We start from the raw sequence: 24,777 nt of genomic DNA, 5'->3' as shown, positions 1-24,777 counted from the left end.
TGATTCTCCGTCTTCTCAGCTTTTCTTTGATTTCTTTTGAAACGTCAACAATCTGCCGCAGTTTTCCTGTGAAGCTCGAAATATAAAGAAAACTGTGTTTCAGGATGTGTTTCAGTGTGAGCGGCTCATTGAAATGTCACAGTGGCTGCACACACACACACACACATACGCGCGCGCACACATGCACACACACACACACATGCATGCATACACACGCACTTGGAATGTTTGGTAGATCTTGAAGTTTTGAGGGGGGGGGGGGCAGGGGGAGCTTCGGGGCACAGGTTAAGGCACCGTGGCTCCCTGATCAATCACAAAGTGTGTTTGTGTGTGTGTGTGTGTGTGTGGGGGGGTTATAAAGTGTGTGTGGGGGGGGGGTTATAAAGTGTGTGTGGGGTATAAATTGAGGCTTCATGCTGCTGTGAGAGAGACGGTGAGCAGTGGCTGGAGCGTCCCGGGACAGGTTGGGGGCGTAAAGTGTCCCGGGACAGGTTGGGGGGGGGGGGGGTCACTTGGGCACCAGGCCACGGGCTTTGGGGTAAAGAGGCGATCCTGGACTGGAGGGGCTGTAGGGGGACGTTGGGGTGCTGGACGTCTTGCCTGTCCTGGGCCGGCTGGGGGCAGAAAGAACAACAACAAACACTTTTTACTTCTTTGGATGTAAAACATGAGAAGAAGCAGGTCTGATGTTCCTTCTCTTCTCGTTACATGATCTCTCAACACAGCAGCTGCAGCTGAGGTGCTGCTTCATAGTGATGGTCTAGATCAGTGTTTTTTCAACCACTGTGCCGCGGCACACTGGTGTTCTGCGAGATCTAGTCAGGTGAGCCGTGGGAAATTATCCAATTTCACATTTTTTTCTAAAAATCATTTGCTCTCACAGCCGACAGTGTGTTGAAGAGTAATCATGTATAAACACTCTTCACCACTAGATGGCAGCACAGAACTTTGCCGGTGAAATGTAAAGTGACAGACGTCAGTGTGGTTAATCTCCACCTCCTGCTACCATCTTGTATCAAAGTACTGTGTCAGTGACAGTGATGGAGAAGTTTTTGAAAAGGAAGAATGTGAACCAGGATCTCAGCTCTTCATCCATCAGGTCCAGGTTTCATACTGAGGGAGTCACTATTAAAAAACTTTGATGAGTTACTTTATATTGTTAATAGAGGCTACAGAGTTTCACATTTTAACATTTCCAGGTGGTGGTGTGCCTCCACATTTTTCTAAAGAAAAAAGTGTGCCTTGGCTCAAAAAGGTTGAAAACCACTGATCTAATGAAGCTTCATGAACCACTTTCTATACTTCCTGACTCCACCAAATGGCGCTGTTGGTTTGCAGATCGAGTCAAAAGACTGGTAATGAAGGTGTTTTCAAACATTTGTTGATCAGACAGTGCCATCTGGTGGCTCCAGGAGGTAAAGTGGTTCACGACGCTGCCCGTTGTGTCTAAACGTGTCGGGGCTCAGAGGCCCTCCACACGTCTGCAGGTCTCGGTACCTGACCGAGGAGCTTCTCACCCAGACTTTGGCTTCTTGAGGCTGCCGCCGGCCGTGGTGGGCGGCGTGGGGCCCGAGGCGGCGCGGAGGCCCGAGGCGTCGATCAGGATCTCCTCCTCGTCCCGCAGGGCGTCCTCCAGGGCCGCCGCCAGCTTGGGGGCCACGACCGGCTCCTCGTAGTCTTTGGTGGTCCGGGCTGGCAGGTCCATGTGCAGCATCAGGATGTTCTCCGCCTGCAGGGGACCAGACCACCGTGAGGACGGACGTCTCCCCGCTCCATAACCAGTTCTGTGATTCTAAACGTCCGATTTCACTCTTTGTCTTGCTGCAGGACTCAGGATCTTCAAGTCAAACCAAGTTGTCCTTCACCTGGGAGGACATTTCCCTCGAAAAGCTCTTCAAGATTTATTTGTATAGAATTATTTTATCCTTTAACTTTGCCTCTATTGCAGTTCCAACAAACACCAGGAACAGGAAGTGGAGGCGAGTCTGAGACTTGCTTTAAGGCAGCGAACAGTCCAGCCCTCGTTTGGACGGTCAAGTTTCGGAAAAGAAAAACAACAGTGGACATGTTGCTCAAAGCCTCCACAATGTGTCTCTAATGCTCATCACCACTTCTCACTTCTAACTTTGTTTGAATTGAAATGTATTCACCAAAATAAAGCAAATTCTCAGCTCCAGTAAACAACTTGCAACTGACTTCTGGTTTAGTATTACGCCCAGTAACGAGCAACGTGATTGGCTAATTGATACCATGTGGTTTGGACCTTCTGATTGGTCGTCATTCTTCTGACTCATCCTGATGATGCAATGCCGGGGGAGGGATTCTATCTGCAGAATATCTATAGACCTATGATAGATCTAATTTTTCATTTCCAAAACGTTGACACATGTTTGAATAACTGCACATCATTCATGCTTTAAATTGAAGAATAAAATATTCTTTGCTGTGAAGATGCAGATGTTTGATAGAAGTGTTGACAATCATCTTCTTCCCTCACCAGTTCATGTGTGACTGTGACGTTCGGAGGTCTTGGGACTGAGGAACTAATAACATCTAAGATTCTATTAGATGTTAATAGAAACTATTCCAGAGGTTTAGAGGTGCAGCAATGTGTCGACTACAGGGAGTGTAAACTAGTACCTGTAGTGAAGTTTGGAGTGACGGGAGGCAGGTACAGGTACTGTGCATATTGCACATGTACAAGTGAAAACCATCACCAATGAACAGAAGCCATTACATTAAAAGAAAAAATGCAATGTTTTAACAAAGCAAGAAAGTATATTGGATTGATCAGCAAGGAGAAAAGGAACTATGTTACTGCTAAGAAGCAAAATCAAGATGTCACAAAGTAGTATTTATGGTCCAGAATGTATTAGAATCCACTAAACCAAAAACATTGGACACCCAAAACACCAACTTCTGCCTCAAACCACGGACTGACTTTGTATCTGTGCTCCGGCCTCAACATCATGGCGGTGCGAGCGTGGTGGCGCGTGGTGGCTGAGGGGTCGGCTGTAGCCCACCGCCGACAGAGGCCTGGTCCTCATCTGATGGTCACTGCAACACACACACACACACACACAGTTATACAGATATCATGTTAGTTGATCTTCTATTCGTTCCCCAAAACCTCATTTTTAACAAACTGCTGTATTTGTCTATGTATCTGAAAGCGTTGTTGTCCAGGGAGACGTGCTGCTCGTGGCCCCCTGCTGGGAACTGAAGGAAGAATCCTTCTTCTTCTCGTTGTACGACACTCTAAGTCGGGTGTCCAAACGTTTTTCACACGTTAGTCAGGACGCCTCTAATGTGAGTAACGTGCTGCTACGTTGTTTGGTGGCGTCACACATTGGAGAAAAGGTCACGTTATTATAGTGTTTTAAAGCATTATCATGGAGAGGGACAAATCCAGCTGTTATTTTACAGCGCAGCTGGACTTCCTGTCTCACCGGCTTCTTCTCTGGAGGAAATGGCTGAGGATGTTTTTTCTCTGTGTTTATATGAACATTCAGACTTTTATCAGATTAAACATCATTAGTCATTAAATCTGCTTCACTCGACCTGCAGTTCAAGGATTTTGTCTTCATTATATCTTGTTGGGAGTTTGTCGGGGCCTTTACAACCCTTGCAGAATATTATAAAACGAATTAATCTGTGAGATGTGAACAGATCAAATCCCCAGCCAAACCAGTCAGGTGAACAACTGCAGTCTGGAAATGTTCCAGTGGAGGATTTTCTAATTCTTCACTTTTCTGAATGAGTGAATGAGTTTGTAACAAACCACAGGGAAGAAAGAACAACGTGTTTTTCCCATCATTAGGACCACATAAGCACTAAAGAGTAGTTTTGTGTGCCGCTCATTAAAGCTGTAGTGTCGTTAGGATGCGACATGTCACTCACTCTTCCATTCGTGTGATGGGCTTCACTTTCCAGTGCTCGTCTTCCTCGTCGAAGAAAGCTCTGTTCACCATTTTATTCTTCTCTTTTGAAGGGATGAAGTTTTCTATGATCAGATGCCTGAAAGACAAGCGCATGAGTGAAGCACTAAATCCTCGAACCGACACGTCCCGACATGTCTGTGTTCCAACAGGAGGCAGGAAGTGGAGTCGCATTCAGGAACATTTTCATTTCCTCTCCTTGCGAGACAAAGTAGAGCCTGCTGATTGTTTAAAGTCCGTGCCGGAGCGCGACTCCGTACTTGAGTTTGAGGTCTCTGGTGAGCTCGTTCTGGCTCTGCTCCAGCTCCTGCCGCTCCTTGATGTGGTCCTCCTGGATGTCCTGGATCTCTGCCTTCACCGCCTGCAGCTTTGCAAAGAGCTGGAAGACGGGAGAGGAAAGTGGGTCCGTCACATGCTGGGAATATTCAGTCTCACCTGAGACGCTAAAAATACATCAGTGGCTTTAAACTGCACTGCAGCGCCACGGACTTCACTCCCTGAATCAAAGCTCATGTTGTCTGGGGCTGTTGTTGTTTCACGTATTCACAACATGACACCAGTGTAGTGATTTGTATTTTCTCTCTCTCTCTCTTTTTTTTTTATAGAAAAGTTGTGTGTTCTCTGTTCAGATGGACACGGTGTGTTTAGAAATCACCTTTGGAAATGAGCAGCCAAGATATGAACTCTACGGGGCCTTCTAACATGAACCAGGTTTACAAGCAGCTCAGGAGAATCTCACACCTCCACTGAAGCGAGCTCCTCCGTGACGACGAGCGTCAAGCTTTACTATCAGATCAGGTGTGAAATTAACTGTCGTGGTTTGACGTCTCTGCGCTTCACCTTCTTCAGCTTCTTGGTTTTGATGTCGACCTCCTGCTGCAGCGAGCTGTACGTCTCCTTCAGCTCCAGCGTCTCTTCGTCCCGACTCTCCATCTGCTGCTGCATCTCCCGCTCCCGTCGTTTCTACACAACACACACACACACACACACACACACGATGAAATGAGGCTGGCATGTGGCTCAGAAAAGAAAACCTGCCCCAGCTTCAGCTCATGATTCTAACCGGAGGTCTCGGAGCAGGAAGAATGAAGGATGAAGTCTTACTTCATATCAAACGGTGACATTTGAGGCTCAAACTCCGTAACACTGACAAAGAGATCACATTCACTTCTCTGGTTTCAAATCATTCACTGAAGAGTCACAGAACTACAAACGGATGTAAAACTCTGCAAGAAGCAGTGGAGATGTTTAAGTCGTCTGCTCCAGAGCTCAGCGAGTCACAAGAGACTAGTGAGATCACATCTCGTGAAAATAAAGCCAGTTTCACCTGTTCAGCGATTTCTTTCCTCTTCAGCTCCAGCATCTTCTGCTGCTCGTTGGTGTGATCCACTATATTCTTCCCCCCGACCAGAAGTTTACTCTCCATCGACTTGAAGGGAAAATCAAAAGTCAAGGTCACATGGGCAGAAAAAGTAACAGACTCTGACGGGTCTGCAAACAAGAAGGCAGATTTATGCCACCAGACCAATCAAAAGAACGTCCACATGACCCTCTGCTGGCCGTGAACCCCGGGTTACCTTGACTTTGGCTGCCAGCAGCTCCCCGGCCTCCTTCTCCTTCCTCAAGTCCTCCATCTTCCTCCCTTTCTCCCGGAGCAGCCGGCTCTTCTCCTCCGCCACCAGACTGTGGTCCTCCATGATGGCCTTCCTCTCCCTCTCCAGCTTCTCCTGCTGCTCTCGCCAGTAGTCCCCCATGTCTTGTCCGTCCTCCTCGTCCTCGTCCTCCGTCTCTCCCTCGGCGCCCTCCTCCCCGGCCTTCCTCCTTCCCTGCCTCCTCCTCTTCTTCCCCGAGCGTTTCTGCAGCTGCTCCTTCAGCTGGGCGATCTGCTCCTGGAACTCTCTGAGCAGGGCGTCCTTGGGGTCCTCGTTGATCCGCGGCTTGTTCTTGATGTTCTTGGCTCTGTTGGAGTAGCGCAGCGTCGTCAGCGTCTCCTCCACGTTGTAAGAGGCCGGGCCGATGTTGGCGACCATGACGGTGCGGGCGTTGCCGCCCAGGGAGTCCTGCAGCAGCCGGGTGAGCTTGGAGTCCCTGTAGGGGATGTGGCTGCTGCGGCCGTCCACCAGAGCCGAGATGACGTTCCCCAGGGCCGACAGCGACAGGTTGATCTTCGTGGCTTCCTTCAGCCGCTCTCCCTGGGCGCCGGTCTTCGCCTGCCTTTCGCTGCCGGCTAAATCCACCAGGTTGAGTTTCCCGACCCTGATGTGGTTCTCCCCGTCCAGGCCCAGCTCGCTGCACTCCACCGTGATGACGAAGATGGCGTGAGACCGCGAGCTGTGCTCGTTCATGTTGGTGGCGCCGACCGAGCGGTTCTGGTTGCCCACGTTCATCACGTTCTCGATCTCGCCGACGCTCTTGGTGACGAAGGAGGACAGGTCTTTGACGTACACGCCCGTGTCCGGCCGCTCCCGCAGCTCCAGCCGGTGATGCTGGTCCTTGGAGAGCAGATCCCTGATTTCCTCCTGGTAGATCTCCAGGTACGACGCCCTCACCAGGTACTGCTGATTCTGCGAGCGGGAGATGTGCGTGAAGATGTGCTCGAAGGAGTTGGGGATCACGCCCCTCCTCTCCGGGTCGTTTCTCACTCCCTCCATGGTGTAGGTCTTCCCCGTGCCCGTCTGGCCGTAAGCGAAAATGGTCCCGTTGAAGCCGAGCAGGACGGAGTCCACGAGAGGCCGGAACGTTTCGTCGTACAGATCCAGCTGTTTGGAGTTCCAGTCGTAGACCGAGTCGAACGTGAACAGTTTGTGGAGGTCGCTGGCCGAGGCCTCCCGAGGGTTCCTCACGATGATCTGACCCAGCTTGACGTCGACGGCGACCACGCGTTCAAACTTGGCAGCGCGCTCTTTCTCGTTCATGGGCCGGCAGCGGACCACCACCTTGACCGTCTCGGCGCTCTTGCTCTTGGACATGGCGACGGAGCGGTTTCCAAAGCCTCGCCACTCGTGGCCGCTGTCCTCAAAGTAACTTCAACAGGCGTGGACGGAGACAGAAGGACCACGGCGAGACCTGCCGGGACAGACGCCAACGGTTATTCATACTCTTGTCAGACGAAATAAAAAAAAACTTTTGTACATTTTCTGAAAACTATGACGTCGTCGCCCCACGCTCTCCAAGACGTCACTTAACAACAACAATGGCGGACAACATTCCCCGGGTCCAGCTGCAGAAGCTGCTGATACCGTCTGGTTTCATAAGACCAGATGCTAGATTTGTCGATTTCCCCCATTTTGCATGATCCGTGTCTTCTTCTACGATTTTGGTGTAGTTCTGTGGCAGAGCTACAGCGCCACCTATGGGGCTGCCATGTGTACTACATTGCTTCGAGTCATGGTGTCGTGTGGAGACAGATGTTTCCCGCACCGATGCCATGCAGACGGGAGAAACAAGATGGTTTTGGCTCGTGTGGACAGGGTTTAAAGTCACATCAGGTTCAACATGTGACATCCAATCACGTTGTAGAGTATTGAAACACTGATGTGATCAGTCAGAAATAGAAAAACTTTAAACGCTCTTTATAGGGCACTTCGTGAAATATTCTTCATGAAAGAACAAAGGCTTTTCAGTGCAGAAGTCCAACAATTTACTGTGTTATTGCAAACAAACAAAATAGTTTAAGACTTTCTCGAGATACGATTAATAGATATAGAATGTTGATGTTGAATTAATGAATTGAAAAATGCAGTCGGACTTTATCTGATGGGCCAAATGGGTTGATGTTGGAGAAATCTTGCTTTGTCTCACAAAGAATGACGTGTCATTTTTGCAGTCGGTGTTCAAGGATGATGAGTCAGCACTGTTGAAACCTCTGCGCTGCTTTTGGTGTCCTTCAATGCAGACTCAAATCAACTCAGCCGTTAAGAAGGCGCTGTCTGTCTGTCTGACTTCAGAGTGAGACAAACTCCTGGACAATCATGCAAAGGTTGAACTTTTTCAAATCGCTCTCAATCTGATTCCTGTGTCTTCCGTCTCCCTGAGGCTTCTTACGAGGAAAATTCCCCTGACAGTTGATATGAAGAGCCTCAATGCACAATGCATAGGAACACAATGTTTTTGCAGGTCAGTCTTTAGAGATATGTATGCTGCAAATGTTGCCATTGTGAGGATATATATATATATATATATATGCACTTTAACATGATTCCCAAGACTTTCACGCCATCACATCAATCAGCGGATGCTGAGTGGCAACGTGTGAATCGTACCAACCTATTTTAAGATGATCTAAATCTGAGAGTGCTCTTCTCTTTCACAGTGTTTGTCCTCCACAGGATGAGCTGAAGGACGGAGGGTAAACTCAGATCAGCTCCATGTGATCCTGACCGGGACTCATCAGTGAAATAAGAGCAGGACAGACTGTTATTAATGTCGACTCCATACGTTTCCCGTTGTTGTTCTAAAAATGTTCATATCAATATATAATAAGTGTAATTTCAAATAAGACAATTTTTTTTACAACTGAAGATTACTTTTCTTTTGATTATTTTAAGCTTAATTATAGAGGGAAATCCTTCTGAAAGCTCGTACATATATAATGTTAATATTACCTCACAGGTAATAAAGAGTCTCCATCACAGACCTCTGGGCTCAGTTATGTTCACTAATGGCACGAAAACTGTGCAATTCTGCATTAATAAAGCAGAAACAGCAGCTACTTCTAATGAAAATGTGTTTATCCGAGGGATGATATGGCAAACATCGCTCAGCTCCTTCTGTCGGCACAAATTTCGACCATTTGCGCCCTGCCATGTGCCGCATCATCCTGCTCACCGACAACTGTACCAGCCAACCAGTTAATCATGTTCCTCACCGAGCCTCGCAACTGTGTGAGCCCCCGAGCTTGTTAGCATGTAGCATGGATCGGAGTTACGTAAGGCACCTGAACGTGTCGATCAGGGGTCCTGCAGGTAAAACTGTACCAACATGGCCGCTCAGATACAAACATTTTGTCTTATCATTAAAACACTCTGGTGAAATGTATTTCTGAAAACATCTGAAGGGAGAAACAAGCTGTGCAGTTCAAAGGTTAAAACACCAGTTCACAGGGTTTTAGGGTGAGTGGAGGTGTATCTGTGGTGAGGGGGCGTGGCCTGGTGTTGGGGGCGTGGCCTGCAAGTTCACATCGGAGGAAACCCTGTGATGCTCGTCGCCATGTATACGCGTATAAATACCATCTCACGCGAGCGACAGGTGAGTAAGTTGACTCTCCTTTGCCAGCACTAAAGCCACAGCAATGTGTACATGGCCACAGAGACGGGGCAGGGCACTCCGGTCCTCCAGAGCCGCAGCCCGCCAGGTTTTCCACGTCTCCCTGCTGAAGCACAGCTGATTGCAATGAGCAGCTGGTTATCTGGCTTTGTGCTGAATGAGGTGATGAAGCATCAGGACGTTCAGTGGAGGGAGACGTGGAAATCATGCAGGACTGCAGCTCTCGAGGACCAGGGTCCCCCTCCCCCCCCCACTCCCCCGCCGTACAGCCTCAGAACTGTTTTCTTTAATCACGCGGGAGGATATGACATAATCATGACTGAGGTCTATGTCCTGCCGAACAGGCTTTTTTTTTTCCCCCTGCTGTTGGCCGACATCAGCAAGCAAACTTTCTTCTTCTTTTGGGAGTATGCAAAGTGGGTGCAAAATACGTTTTTCAAGTTTTACAAGAAGCACAAAAAAAACCCCACGTCACAGCCTCAGTCACAGTCTTGGCATAGGCCAGTATACTAAAAGTGTATAATCACATGATCTGGTTCACTGAGGATGTTGGCGATTTAACCAGAGGTGGGCAGCATCTTAAGGAGTTGATTTAGGCAAAAAAAAAAAAAATCTTTTTTCTCAAAAAATTATTTTAAGAAGGTGACGAAAAGATGGTAAACTTCATTGTTTTTACTGCGACACAACAAGAAGCTGAGTCAGACAACTAAATTAAAAAAAAAAACTGTGGCGAAGGAAAGAGTTCACATATAATCTCTCGCCTCCCCCAGTTTCTTCATGATAGTTTTTTTGTTGTTTAATTTTGCCCAAATCAAAAGGAATGAATGGACCCCGTCCTGACCCGCGGGCCTTATGTTTGACACCACAGTGAACGCCTGGAGACACTCATGATTCACCTGATGTAACTGTTCAGTTACTCGTTACTCCAATTGAACGAGTAGTATTCATGTCCAGTAGTATTAATGTCCAGCAGTATTAATATACAATATAATGAACAAACAGTCCCCACCGTCAACTCTATAACGGGGGACTTTGAGGGAATTCTCTGACAGCCGGTGGGACCGGCGTGACAGCCTGGATGTCACCGAGAAGTGAGCGTTTCTCGGCCGATTTTCGACCTGCTGTCGGTAACGAAGTGCGGAGGCCGACCGCCGCTCGCTGCCGGTGCGCTCAGCCCCGCAGAGAGCGCTCCGCGCCGGCCTAGCAACGGCCAAACACCCCGGGAGCTGGTAGCATTACCTGGCTAGCACTCCCCGCGAGGCGGGCTCCTCTTCAGCCTGCCGCCGGAGGAACAACGAGGACGACGAGGCTCTTCAGACCGGACACGGCTCCCCTGGAGCGGTCACGTCCAAAACAGACCCGGAGAGGACGGACGGGACGGAGAGTTCCCACCGGCAGACGGTGAGCTAATCCCGGGACTCAGTCTGCCGATAAACCGCGGCTGCTCCCCAGTTACGGTCCGGGACGGGTTGCCACGTCCGACCGCCGCATCCCCCTTGGTCAAAACTACATGTTAAATCCACGACCTCGGGTAAACATCGTGTCTCTGCGTGGTCGTGTGTGAGTGATATGTTAGCAGAAAATAACCGAATAAAGAGTAAAGGTTTGTTTAATCCGTGGGGATTTACGAGGTGACAACCTGCTGTCGTACGGAACTCAACGCGAGGAGGATAAAATCTGGCAACCGAGGTTCCTCACTGGTCCTGGGTCATTTTCATACTCTGACCGGGGTAATAGGGCAGAAAGACCTGAATAATTACCCGGGTTTCACCACTGGTCCTGGGTCATTTTATTGCCCCTGACCCGGGGCACGAGGGCAGAATAATCCGAATTAAAGCTGCACACAGCATTGAACGCCACTTGCACAAGAGTAGACAGATGTGGCAACGTTTTAAATGGGAAATGAAGTCTATAACTTAAAGTATGGTAAACTTATTGATCAAAGATGAAAGGGTTTAAAGGTAAAAATAATAATATAAAATAATTAAATTAAATTAAAAGCAATTTAAAAAGGTTTAAATGTTTTAAAACATTTGAATGGAATTGTTTTTTAAGTCAACTGTTTTAAAAGATTTAATTATTTCAATTGGTGAACCTTTGAAGGAGGTAAAGGTTGAAGAATGTCTTCATCCGTTTACATGGGAAAAATTGAAAAAAGTTTAAATATTCATAAAGCCTAAAAGATATTGAAAAGTAAAATTTTGCCCTGGTGTGCTTCACATCCCTGCCATTCTTGTGGCTGATGTCGCCAAGTTCAGGGCCATGCTATGTGAAAATATAATTCCTTAAGCTTACTCTTTCCGACAGGTGGCGCTATAGCTGTGAATGGACATTAGTTTACAGATGTGTTCAGGGCAGGTTTCAGGCAGATCGCAGCATGTAGAGCAGGGTTACACATCACTTCCTGTTTTATGGTGAACCATCAGATAGTCATTGGAGCGCCGTGGCCACGCCCCTTTGAGATTATAGTCACATTATACCATTGATACGTTTTCATCAGGAAGGCCTGTTGTATATATATATCAGGTCAGATTTCAGGTCTCGAAAAGTGAGCTCCTAGGAGGACTGTGTTTCAAAGCAAAATGGCGGACTTCCTGTTGGGCTCCCAGCATCGGTGTCGGTGATATTCTTGGCAGACATATGCAGCTCGACGTGCTGCATATGTCTGCCAAATTTATTGTGTCTTGGCAAGATGTTTTGTCCATTTTAGAAGTTACAAATGTGAAAACAATGTAGGGGGCGCCATGGAGCCATTTTGCCAGACACATGCACAACGACCATAAAATATACATTTTTGCCACTTCTGATGTGTGCAACTCTTCAAAGCTTTGTGCTCATTTAGGCCGTCAAACATGGAGCAGTTCTGGCTGTAAAAGAGTCATAAAATAATAACGAGAATTAACGAAATTTGGGCCAAAATTCGCCAAAAGATGACTTCCTGTTGAGTTTCCGGCATGGCTGTAAGAGAGTTTTTTGTGCACCTTGGAGTTTTACAACTGCGTGCCAAGTTTCGTAGCCTTCAGTCAAATGAGGTTCTGGGGCTACCCTTGTCTAATTTCGCAGGTGGCGCTGTTGAGCCATTTTACCAGTCACATGTGCAACTCAACCAAATCATGACATTTCTCACCAGGCCTGACGAGTGTGCAAAGTTTCACAAAAAGTTATGCATGTTACGATACTCAAAAACATGTTTGTTTGGGCTGACAATATGTCCCAAGTATGCAATGGAGAGAATCTACATTCCATGACGTATCTTTTCGTAAACTTGAACGTTTTCAACGAGAAATAAATGCCATTTCTACACAATGGCAGCTCTGTGCCTGGTTTGTTCTGCTGAAAGATTTAATCTTCTGATGCAGTCGTTCGGTTCACGTTACCTCAAATCTCTTCTCTCACGCTGCTTTCAAGAAGTAAGTGATCCAGCTTTCACGCTACGATAACGAGCTTTCTGTGCTGTGTTTTCATTCGGACCGGAACCGTGACACTAGCGGTGAACGTTTCCACAGGGAGGCTCAATAAAGTCACTTTATTGGTGAAAAATACGGTAGAAAATACTTCAAAATATCTGAGATGCCGAACAAATCCTTCAAGCTACACAACAGAACTTGCGACCCACAAGTCAAGAAATGTGTTGGGTACATTCCTGGTCTTCACGATGTTATTTTCTTTTTAAAACGTGAGATAAATCCCGTGACGTTTGCTGTTAAAACCAAATTCGGTGTCATCACTTCATCCAACCTGCTGAAACAGACCAGTGAGTGTCTGAAGCTTCCAGTACGAACATCTAGTTCCTCCTGTGCAGCGGCTGCGTTCAGCGGAGCTCAGATCCACCAGGGCAAGCCTGAACTCTCCACACGTCTTCACATTCTCAGAGAAACAACACTGTGCTGCAAACGCTCATGACGCTTCAGTTCGGCGCCAGACGTTTCCTCCCCCGATCGGCACGGGAGGGTCGGTTCCTGCGCTCGGCTCGGAATGAAGGGAATAGTAGAAAAGAGAAAGAGGAAAGGAAGAGAGGGTATAGAGTCAGGAAAAGAAAGCACAGACTGTACCAACGACAGGAAATGTTAGAGGAAGTGTGTTTCCCTCCGCTACTTTCTGGGCAGTGAGGGAATTCTGGGTAATGAAGCAGGAAACATTAAAGTCAGCAGCTTTCCTCTTCACGAGGCGGCGTCTCCTTCACTTCCAGAGGACCTTGTCCTGAAACCGGAACTCTCTCACATGATGCGTCGTCTTCGCCTCCCCTCGTGCTCTCTCTTCCTCATGACAGTCATCCGGCCGAGCGCCTGAGCCTCACAGCTCGACGTGGCTCGACTTCCCCGGCTTGTCCATGCCGAAGAAGGAGGACGAGAGGCCGTGGACGTCCCGCTCTCTCTTCACGAAGGCGGAGAAGGACGACACGCAGTTCCCGATGAAGTGGTCGGCTTGGCCGAGGATGTAGAGGTCGAGCTGGGCCGAGTCCGGCTGCAGGCTCACAACCTTCACCTGGAGAGGACAGAGGACAGAGGACATGCTCAGGATGGATGCTGCGTCAGCTTTTATAAAGGAAAACAGGACACAAAATCATTAAAGTTGTCATATCATGCAGCTTTTCAACACTTCCACATGGTCTCATTGGTCCAAAACATTGTGTTCAAAGTTTATTTCCTCTCAATCCAGTTCCTCCTTGATTTTCCCTCCATTAGAATATTGGATCATAGGAGCTACAGTCAGAATCTGCTGTGTCTGTGTGAGCTGGACTGGCTCCGCCCACACACGCCCATCTATGGGAAGAGGAGGAAGTACTTCCTCTCGTGGTGCCATGTGCCAGAGCAGTGCTGCCTGATTGTGGGAGGAGTCAAAGGGGAGGAGCCTACCTTGATTGTGATTGGCTAAACCCCCGATGACACTATATAGGGTTTGATTTCTGATTGGCTGGTTGGAGCAACACACTTTTTAAAACCTGGAACAAGCCAGGGAGAGAGAGGACACACTTTCTTCACTTCTGGGACGTCGGTCCAGGTGTGGAGATGATTAGTACTGCTGGAAAACCTTTAGGAAGTGAATTTTGTATAATAGGACTCATTTAAGGTAAAAAAAATCCTGCATTAAATCAAAAACAATTTTCTTAATCCCCTAATCAAAGCAGAAGTGCATACTTAATGTTAGCGCTTTATTTTTGGAAACACTAGTTCCTTTTTTCTTTTGCTCAACAATTTTTGACCTTTAATGGCAGTACATTTTTAAATACGACACACACACACACACACACACACACACACACACACACACACACACACACACACACACACACACACACACACACACACACACACACACACACACACACACACACACACACACACACACACACACACTGAGTATTTCTCTATTTTTCAGACTGAATAAAAATCTTTGTGTCATGGAACCCCCCCCCCCCCAAAAAAAAAAAAAAAAAAAAAAACTACAAGTGCACAAAAAACATACCAAGTACAGTAAATGCAGGTAAATGTAATTTGTTACTTTCCACCTCTGTCTATTATTGTTTATATTCCACTTATAAAGGCCAGTTTCTAGCTTATTCCTTTGTTGGGTTTCTCTGTTAAAAGCACCTCGAAATGACCGTTGTGTGTGTTGCTGTATGAATAAAGTTGAATTGAATGTATTCCCCGGCTGCAGACAGTTGAGGGAGGACGTCGGCCTCTTGGTCACCTTGCCCTTGAAGAGCGCCTCGATGTCTCTGCTGTGGGACTCGGAGTCCGTGGCGATGTAGACGGAGCGCGCCGACGTCTTCTTCACCCAGAGCCGGACGGCGCGGCGGATCTCCGTCAGGTCGGGCAGACACATGGCGGCGGTGAGCGGCAGCGCCGTCTGACGGTTGTAGCCGACGCACTGCGGCGAGGCCATGAAGTGAGGCCCCGTCTCGCCGTCGTCCAGGAGCCTGCAGGCGTTTTGCTGGACGAGCAGGAAAAAGCACAGTCCTTTAATCCTCCACATCACATGTTTGAGAGCAACTACTGACAAAATGTTCACTCCCAACAAGCTGCTACACTTTACTTTGAAGTCTTTCTTTTGTATAAATCTCTAAAGCAACTTCATGTCCAAAATGTTCAGTCGAATTGAGATTTTTAACTCTTTAAATGGTAGGATGGCTTCTTGTGATGGAAAAACTTTAAAATCAGTTACTTAAGTTTAAAGAGTTTTTTTCTTTCTTTTTAAAAGTATTGACAAATATTAACCAAAACATCGGCTGTGATGGATAATTAGTCTTTTTGGACGTTCAGATGGAATATTTACAGCTCTTTTTACTTATTTAAAAAATGTGAGATTTCTTAATCTCAGGGATATTACAACGTAGAATCAAGTATTTTACAAGAGTTTCATTTTTGAGAATAATTGTAAAAATTTGCCATTTGATCATTTTCTTTGTTAAACTACCAAAGTGACATCAGTTACGTTTTTCCACTGAAACGTCCTTTAAGTCAGTATCAGATTCATCGATGAAGATTTATGCGACAGGCTTCTTCAGTTCTTTCAACTTCACCCCAGCATCAGGTCATCAAACTGACATTTGTCCTGATATTTATTCTATATCTGATTGTTTCGATTGACACTGAAGGAAATCAAAAAACTTAACTTGAAAATGAAAAAAAAAAAGTTGGTCAGTACTATTTTAATATGGGTTTTAGGAAAAATCACTAAAGATGTCTGATGAGAATGTATTTTTCGACATGTTTTTGAAAGCCTTCATTAAAATTTCTTCTCACGGAGCCCAAAACTGTTCAAAGTGATGCCTGGGTCATAAATACTCAAATAATTAGTAATTAGGAACTTCAGAATTAAGAATATGAGCTTGAAATGAATCCAAACTAGAAAATTGTATGATATCCGATGTCTTCTAGGCCCAGAGAAAGAGTTTTCATTGCTGCATGAACAAGCTGGACAGGCCGTCTCACCCAGTCGATGCCGATCCTCAGGTGGATGCCGACGTACGGCCTGGTGAGCAGGTCTGCGATGAGCCGCTGCCCCTCCCCCGCCATGCTGTCGGACCACACCACGAAGCGCTGCAGGCCCACGTGCTCCTCCAGCACCGGGAACTGTGCCGGAGCTCCGGGCAGCGCCAGGACGGGGTGGTCGGAGGGGGGGAACCTGGCGGCGGGCAGTGGGTCACACGGGGCACCAGTTTGGAGGGCGGCCAGATGCGAGGGGGACGTGTGGCGACGACTCACCTCTTCATCCACTGCGCCTGGTGGTACGCGCTGAAGGAAATCCCGCCGAACAACACCGAGCCGTCGAACTCCACGCCGAGGTGATCCCAGAACGGACCGAAAGGGTTCCCGTCCTGCCGAGGTACAACGTGTCAGAGCTCAGAGCAGCACCTTCTTCTCTCCATCGTTAAACTTTTTTTTCCATTTTATTATTTATTTCATTCATTTAAAACAATGCAACAACAGCAGAAAGAAGTAAAACTTCTAATGTCTGCCCCTTATCAACACTAAATCATTTACAGTTCCAGTTCAGTTCATTTGAGCCGTCACATGCAGCGTCTTTTTCCAAAACATCAAACACAAAATAAATAAATCTATAACGTTGATAATTTAACAAGTTTCTTAAACACATCAATGGATTTAGAAGTTTTAATTTTACAATCAACACTGTTCCACAGACTGACTCCTTCGATTGAGATACATTTTTCCATTACGGCCGATTGAAACTTGGGTTTGTAAAAACCTCAGTTCCTTTCAGTTCATATCTACTTTTTCTCTTGGCGAATCTGTTTTGCAATTTGTTCGGTAAAATTTCCAGATGAGCTTTAAACATGGTTTTTAGAAGGTTATACTCCACTAAATCTTTAAATTTCAGTGTTTTTAGTTGTCTAAATAAAGGATTAGTATGGTCTCTGTAACCACTTCCACTAGCGACTCTAATCGCTCTTTTCTGGAGAAGAAAAATTGGATTACTGTATGTTTTATAGGCATTTCCCCACACTTCAATACAATAGGTCAGACATGGAACAATCAATGAGTTATACAACAAAAACAAAGCATCTTGTTTAGAGAATCTTTGACTCTATGCAACACAGCTATTATTTGGGATACCTTTACTTTGACATTATTAATATGTGATTTCCATGTCAAATGTTCATCAATTAAAATACCTGGGAACTTAATCTCATGTGCCCTTTCGATTTCAAACCCGTTAATAAACAATGACGCTTCAACATATTTCCTTTTACTACAGAAAACCATACATTTAGTTTTGCTGATATTTAGGGACAATTTATTTGCCTTGAACCACTTCATAATCTTCTGGAATTCATTCTCTACGATTTGCATGACATCTTTTGTATTTTTTCCTGAATAGAATAAAGTGGTATCATCCGCAAACAGATGAACATCAACAATTCACCTTCACAGTCCGAGCATCGGATCCCTGACTGGCTCTGCTTTTGTGGTTTTGTCATGAAACAAAGGAGGCGGTCACCTTCATGGGGCAGGACTTCTTGTCCGGGCTGCGCAGCGCGGCCGTCTCGAAGCAGTAGGCGTTCCTCCGCCCTGACGGCCAGTGTTTGACCGCCAGCGTCTCCATGAAGTCCTCCAGGCTCACCACACGGTGGAAGGCCGACAACGACTCCAGCTTGAAGAAATCACTGTAGGGGACGTGAACCTGAGGACAACGGAGGACGAAACCCAGAGTTTCAGTGAATCCGGCCGCCACCGTCACCATGGCAACCGGTGCTTTCAACCCAATAGGCTTTAAAGTGGGTCGAAATTCCAATTCAGACCTCGACCTATAAAATGAAGTTAAGTTGATGTAACGTTTGGTTTTACCTGCAAGTACACTATTACTATTGGTATTATTATTATTACTGATATATATATTGTTGCCATTGTTATTTTATTGCTACCATATTTTTCTTGTTATATTATTGCTACCATTATTAGTAGTACTATACATGAGTATTATACACTATTTCACACTGTTATTATCTGTATTATTGTTATTATTGTTATATAATGCCTACTTCTAATGGCTCTGCCACTGCACCTTACTATCTATTTATTTATCTCGTGCTTATTTCTAAGTGCCCATGTTCCATTCTGTGCTTTACTTTATGTCTTATACCCAGATATTTTTATTTCTTACTTTTATTACTATTCTATTGTATTTTATAATATTCGTATGTACCAGATTGCTGCAACAAGACAATTTCCCTTTGGGGATGAATAAAGTAATTATTTATCTATCTATCAATTATGACTGTTCATACTACATGAAAACATTTTGAATAATATTTTGCTTATTTTTCCCATTTCAAGTGTTTTAACTATTTCAGCCATCGTTTCCTGCATGAAGTTATTTTAGTCATTTCAAGTGTTTTCCTCGTTCTTGAGGTTTTAGCCATTATAGCCTCTTCATTCGGCCCGCCTGAGGTCATTTTGAGTCATTTTGTACATTTGACTGTTATTTTTAAAAAGGAGACGAGTCCTTGAATAGAATAAAAGAAAAATGAGAACATGTAATGTTCTGAAAGCTCGGGGGAGCTGCACGTCGCTCTCACACACATTTGCAGTTGAACGCGACTGAAATCAACATGCTGGTAAACAAAAGCCTCGCTGATATACTCAAGTCAAACTTGAACTCGATGACCTGAGTAAAGGCAAGAATTTATGTTTTCACTTCGGTATGCAGGTGAAGCAGCTTTCATGACGATAAGGAATCATTATATGCTGAAGAACCATTGAACTGCATCCTGGATGCATGAACACTTGGGACCTTCTACAGTTCAAGATGAACTCACCGTTGTCTTCACTGGAACTATTCTGGGGCCGTGAAGTGGAAGGCGACGGGGGAGAGGGGGGAGAGAGGACAGAGAGTCCCAGCAAATGTATATAGTCGGGAGAAAGGGATGAAGCAGAGGAGCTAAAAGAAGAAGCAAAGCATGGCGCATGGAAACAGGAGCAGAAGAAAAACTATCAAGAACATTGAGGCAGGACAAAGAGAGAACATAACTGGAGTAATGTCTAGAGCAGTGTTTTTCAACCGCTGTGGTGCGGCACACTGGTGTTCCGCGAGATATAGTCAGGTGTGCTCGAGATTCTATTCTGCCAGCTGATCACCAGAGGCTTTTATTTTGCCATTAACACACCCAACCAGAACTTCATAACAGGATGACACTCCACACAACACATTTCTCACTCATGGTTGCACACCAACATCCAACAAACCAAACTAGAGGAAATAATTAACTATCTGAACCGAGGAACAAAAACACAACACAAGCACAAATCAACACACACAACAACCCCAACAATAACCCTCAATAACCTCCGGCAACACACAACCTGAACTCCCATCATGCCCTGCAGCGACCAACTCCGTGATGCTACAATACTCTTCACCACTAGATGGCAGCACAGAACTTTGCCGGTGAAATGGAAAGTGACAGACGTCAGTGTGGTTAATCTCCACCTGCTGCTCCCATCTTGTATCAAAGTACTGTGTCAGTGACAGTGATGGAGAAGTTTTTGAAAAGGAAGAATGTGAACCAGGATCTCAGCTCTTCATCCATCAGGTCCAGATTTCAAAAAAAAGAAATTGGGAAATACTTTTTTTCTGTATTTATTTGATTCCTGTTGATGAAACTTTGATGAGAAAGACTTTATATTGTTAATAGAGGTTACAGAGTTTCACATTTTAACATTTTCGAGTGGTGGTGTGCCTCCAGATTTTTCCAAAGAAAAAAAGTGTGCCTTGGCTCAAAAAGGTTGAAAAACACTGGTCTAGAGGTCAGAGAATGCAGAGGAGGAGAAGAAGAAGAAGAAGAAGAAGAAGAAGAAGAGAGAAACGCACCCTCATTTAGGAAAATGAAAAACAGCGCTGCGGTCAGCAGCGCTGTTTTTCATTTTCCTAAATGAGGGTGCGTTCCGTGCACTCTGTCATGTTACCGATATGGGTGGGTGGGTGGGTGGGTGGGTGGGGGGGAGGGGGGGGTGTGTTGCTTACGTTGGTGTAAGGTGGCGTGTGGTGGCGGTACACGATCCACGGCGGCACGGCCAGGGTGCGGTTCAGCATCTTCGCGAAGGCCAGCGACCCCAGGAAGTGGTCCGCCTGGTTCCCAAAGCGCCCTGGGAGACGTGGAACGGGCGCCGTCAAAACATGGGGGGGGGGGCTGCCTGCGTGCGTGCGTGTGTGTGTGTGCGCCTCGTGAGGCGAGACGTTGACAGGGTGGCGGTTAAACGTTCGGTTGAAAAAGTTAAAAACACGAATGTGAGGACGTAACATTAAAGAGGTCAAAGTGGGTTCCCCCCCCCGTCGAGGTTAAAGTATTTTCCCGTGCTCTGTGCATTCTGTGTTTTTACATCCCGCCATGATTTTAATACCATAACCCGGAGCAACTAGAACAGGGGCGTCAAACTGATTTCAGTTGAGGAGCCACATCAACCTGATCTGACCTCTGGAGGCCCAACAAGTCAAACAGAACATATTAAACTGCAGATATGGACAAATGTCAAAGTCTTTCCTTCTTTTCATCCTTTTGTAACTGCAAGAATTTGCCAGTCTATTCTGAAATTTACATATTAAAGGAAATCAGATACTATATTTGCAAAAAACGCAAAATCTGTATCTGGATATCGTATTTTTATTCAGGATTAAAACAATTTGTCATCATCTGGAAATTTATTTTGAGTTCACGTGTCTAAAGTATCACTTCGCATACATTGGACACCTTTATTGTGAAAGGTGTCGGGTTATGTGACCTCCACAGATGCATTAATGTCGGAGGGTCAAATTCTGACCAATGTCATTTTTGCCGATCTCGTGTTTTTAGATCAGCCTCTGTCAGTTTTCATATTTATACTTTGAAAAAAAAAAAAAAAAATCACATGGCGGGCCGGATTACATCCTGTAGCGGGCCGCTTCTGGCCCCCGGGCCGCATGTTTGACACCCCTGAACTAGTCAATGTTCAGGGGTTCAGCCAAGACCAGATAAACGTGTTGCTGAGTCAAGACTTTGTGGTTCAGCAGATTTCAGACAAACATAAATAGTCACACTCGTTAATATCCTCAATTAGTCTGTTAAACAAAAAGCCACTGAAAGCCAACTTGTTTTTGGTTTAAACTGAATGAATATTTTCCCCCTGCTGGTGACTTTTGAACCATTAAGCATATTGTATTCAATAACACCAGATCACTCCTTCAGTGAAGATGACTGGTTTGTGTTGGTCCTGGGTGACTGCTGAGGGCGGAGGTCATGAGGTGGTGACGGAGGGCCTGGTCCGCTTTAGACACGCCGCTCCAGACCGTTTGACCGTAACAAGAAAAGAACTACCAAGAAAACATTCACGTCACGCAGAGTCAAACTGAAGACAGATCCGCGATGCGGGAAGTTCTGGAAACTCCAGCTGACATATTGGCCATGTTGGCAGGGTGAGTTTGTAAAGAAACACCCATAATGCAACAGCGAGAAGAGGTTGATTTCTTGGCATTTCACTGTATTTTGTGCCAGAATGTTCGATTAAAATTGGCTCCATGTTGAGATTTTATAGATATGTTCATCACTTTGTCGTGCAACAACAAAGAAAAACTTCAAAGTTGAAATTGAAAGGTGTGTTTGACAGCCGGGGTGTAAAGCCTGAACAATAAGAGTCTGGGCAGAAGATCAGGAGGCTTATTGAACACCAACTAATCTACAGATGCAATTTTCTATATTATGCTTTAGAAAATGTAGGTTTACATGTCAGATGAACACGGTTCCTTCATGACCCACCAACAATACAGGAGTGGACAGGAAGAGAAAATGACATTTATCTTATGGAAAGGATGACCTTCTCCCTTCACCTTCACAAAAACATTTATTACACTTTGGACCAAGTGAGTTCGACATGTTGGTTCCAAACAGACACGAGTACTGACTGAATGATGCTGTCATATCGTTTATATATACTAATATTAATTATTCTAATGGGCCTAAAAGTTAGTCTTATATTACTTAAATCTGATTTAATTTTTGTGTATTTGCTCTTTTATTTACAGCCAGCCTGCGTTCAATGTTGTCTAATATTGCACAGTGGGAGAAGTGCAATTTGTATGTTGTCTGAAAGTAAGCACTGCATTATAATGCTGTCACTGAATATAAAAAAACAAAAAGAGGAAAAACAGAGCAGGGCCAGGGGACAGACAGGAGCCCGCCGTGTCTCCACAGCGCCACCCAGTGCATCATTGATCTATTAGTTTACATTTCCATTAGATTTCCAACATGTTTGGGACACCAGACTTTACCCTTGTTGGACCTGCAGGGGAACCAATGAGCTCAAATGACCAGGGAGGACAGCAAAGTCAAATAACGTGTGTCCAGAGGGACGGTCCAGAGGGACTGTCCACATCTGAACGTTCACAGACAAACATTCACTATTTAAAAAAAAAAAAGAATGAACCTGTCCAAAGAAACTTTTAACATTAACGACTGAGTCCAGAGACATTTTAACACTAATGACTAGTCCAGAGACATTTTAACACTAATGACTGAGTCCAGAGACATTTTAACATAAATGACTAGTCCAGAGACATTTTAACACTATTGACTGAGTGCAGAGACATTTTAACATTAACGACTGAGTCCAGAGACATTTTAACATTAACGACTGAGTCTAGGGACATTTTAACATTAACGACTGAGTCTAGGGACATTTTAACATTAATGACTGAGTCCAGAGACATTTTAACATAAATGACTAGTCCAGAGACATTTTAACATTAACGACTGAGTCTAGGGACATTTTAACATAAATGACTAGTCCAGAGACATTTTAACACTAATGACTGAGTCCAGAGACATTTTAACATTAACGACTGAGTCCAGAGACATTTTAACATTAACGACTGAGTCCAGAGACATTTTAACATTAACGAGTCCACAGCGACTGTCCACAGGACGCCAACTCTTCTGAACTTCTCGCACAAGGTTTGACACTCAGAGCGACAGACGGTCAGTTACCCACCCATGCACGGACAGTACAGCACGTAGCCATTGTGATCCCACTGCAGCTCCTCAGCCGAGGACCGAGAGGACAGACAGGTGAGGAGGGACAGAATTAAACATGTCAGAGAGTTCACTGCCCGATGTAGGTCCGCCATGACGCTTCATGTCTTCTTCTCCGGTCGTCCCCGGGCTGATGCAGAGACTCTGAGCGGCCTCTGCCGCCCCCTGCTGGTCAGCAGGTGGAACAGTCTCACTCTTTATTCTGCTGCGCCGCTTCTCCACTTCTTTAACCTCCTTCACCCCCCAGCAATGGCTCGTGTTGCTTTCCACAAAAAAAAAACATGTGAATTAAATTGTCTTAAATTTAAATTTAAATTATTGCTGATAAAATAAGTAAACTCTATTGTTAAGCATTTTCAAACAATAATGTTTTAAGTCCTGATTTAAAAAGAGTATGTCAGCAGTCCTCAGGTGTTCAGGAGGTTTGTTCCACAGGTGAGGAGGAACTAAAAGCTGCTTCACATGATTTCTTCTGACTCTGGGAACATTCAGTAAACCTCCTCCTGAGGACCTCGGGGGTCTGGATGTTCTACTGAGGCCTGGAAACACAACGTTCCAATGATCCAGCCTTCTGAAAATAAATGCACAATTCTCTGAACCGCTCAGGAGCCCTTTAATACTGACAAAGTTCACATTAAGTTATGAAACGCAGCAGTTTTATGAAAGTTTGGCATAGAGGATGAGACAGGGAGCTTTTCCCAGTGAGAATCCAGTGAGAATCTAAACAAAATTAGATTTTTCTTCTTTCAGTATAAATTATGGAGTACACCATCATTTTGCCACTTCTCAAGAGATTCTATTCTTTCTAAATGACATCGTACCTTTCATCATCACTGTTTGCAGATTTGCTTCCTGGAACGTTTAAACCTCAGACAAAGTCCTGGACACAATTCAAACCCTGATTCTCTTCAATAGAAACACCCTGCAACATTTTAAAATGTTCAAATTAAAACAAAGAAAGAAAGAAAGAAAGAAAGAAAGAAAGAAAGAAAGAAAGAAAGGCATGTGGTCCCCTTGAGAAAATTCCAACATCTTTACATTAAAAAATTGAACTTTGTTATTTTTAATGATAATTAAGTGTGGAAACAAATAAATAAGCAATCAATCAAACAAACAAACAAAGTTCCTTTGACTAATTTTACTAAACTAATCTTTCTATATTTCAGTGTTGACTAACTGATATAAAGCTGAAGCTTGAGGATTTCTCTTACAATTTAAAATACAGTGCATGTAAACAACAAATCAACATGCGAACAGGACGTTTTCACTCATTTCTTGAATCAAAGTTTCTGTTTTTTGTGTGTGTGTGTGTGTGTGGGGGGGGGGGGGGTTCACTCAGTAGGATCAGTCTCAGTTTTCTGTGCTGAGGTTTTTTTTTTTCTCTCTTTGAAGGATAGTTAATCCGTCTGCATCCTCCGGTTCAGCCAACCTCGTCTAACGGATTCTCTCTTTGTGCTCAATCACTCTCGTTTTTCTTTTCTCTGATGCTCGACAGCTGGCTGCTCTTTCCCTCTTTTCCTGTGTGTGTGTGTGTGTGTGTGTGTGTGTGTG

General features: G+C 45.3%; 2 protein-coding genes across 3 annotated transcripts; both read right to left on the bottom strand.

Annotated features, from left to right (window-relative positions):
- Positions 1 to 376: 376 nt before the first annotated feature.
- kif3b (kinesin family member 3B) lies at positions 377 to 10,613 on the bottom strand. The gene is given in 10 exon segments (XM_080496786.1): positions 377 to 614; positions 1,518 to 1,729; positions 2,942 to 2,998; positions 3,000 to 3,057; positions 3,901 to 4,017; positions 4,199 to 4,317; positions 4,779 to 4,901; positions 5,266 to 5,367; positions 5,516 to 7,004; positions 10,443 to 10,613. Coding segments are annotated over 9 exon segments (2,286 nt in total). The 5' UTR covers positions 6,908 to 7,004; positions 10,443 to 10,613; the 3' UTR covers positions 377 to 508.
- Positions 10,614 to 12,714: 2,101 nt separating this feature from the next.
- Positions 12,715 to 23,319, bottom strand: pofut1 (protein O-fucosyltransferase 1). Of its 2 annotated transcripts, XM_080496787.1 has the most exons (7): positions 23,186 to 23,319; positions 20,190 to 20,311; positions 17,667 to 17,849; positions 16,412 to 16,524; positions 16,139 to 16,331; positions 14,895 to 15,137; positions 12,715 to 13,688 (listed from the first exon to the last, which is right to left on the bottom strand). In XM_080496787.1, exons 1-7 carry the CDS (start codon positions 23,187 to 23,189, stop codon positions 13,497 to 13,499), a joined length of 1,050 nt encoding a protein of 349 aa, XP_080352913.1. In that variant the 5' UTR covers positions 23,190 to 23,319; the 3' UTR covers positions 12,715 to 13,496. The 2 variants fall into 2 exon arrangements, with proteins under 2 accessions (XP_080352913.1, XP_080352914.1); XM_080496788.1 differs by lacking the exon at positions 20,190 to 20,311.
- Positions 23,320 to 24,777: the final 1,458 nt, after the last annotated feature.

Source organism: Blennius ocellaris, assembly GCF_963422515.1.
Source record: "Blennius ocellaris genome assembly, chromosome: 5".
NCBI lineage: Eukaryota > Metazoa > Chordata > Actinopteri > Blenniiformes > Blenniidae > Blennius > Blennius ocellaris.
The sequence above is the reverse complement of the archived record's forward strand: the minus strand, read 5'-3'. Positions and strand labels throughout refer to the sequence as shown.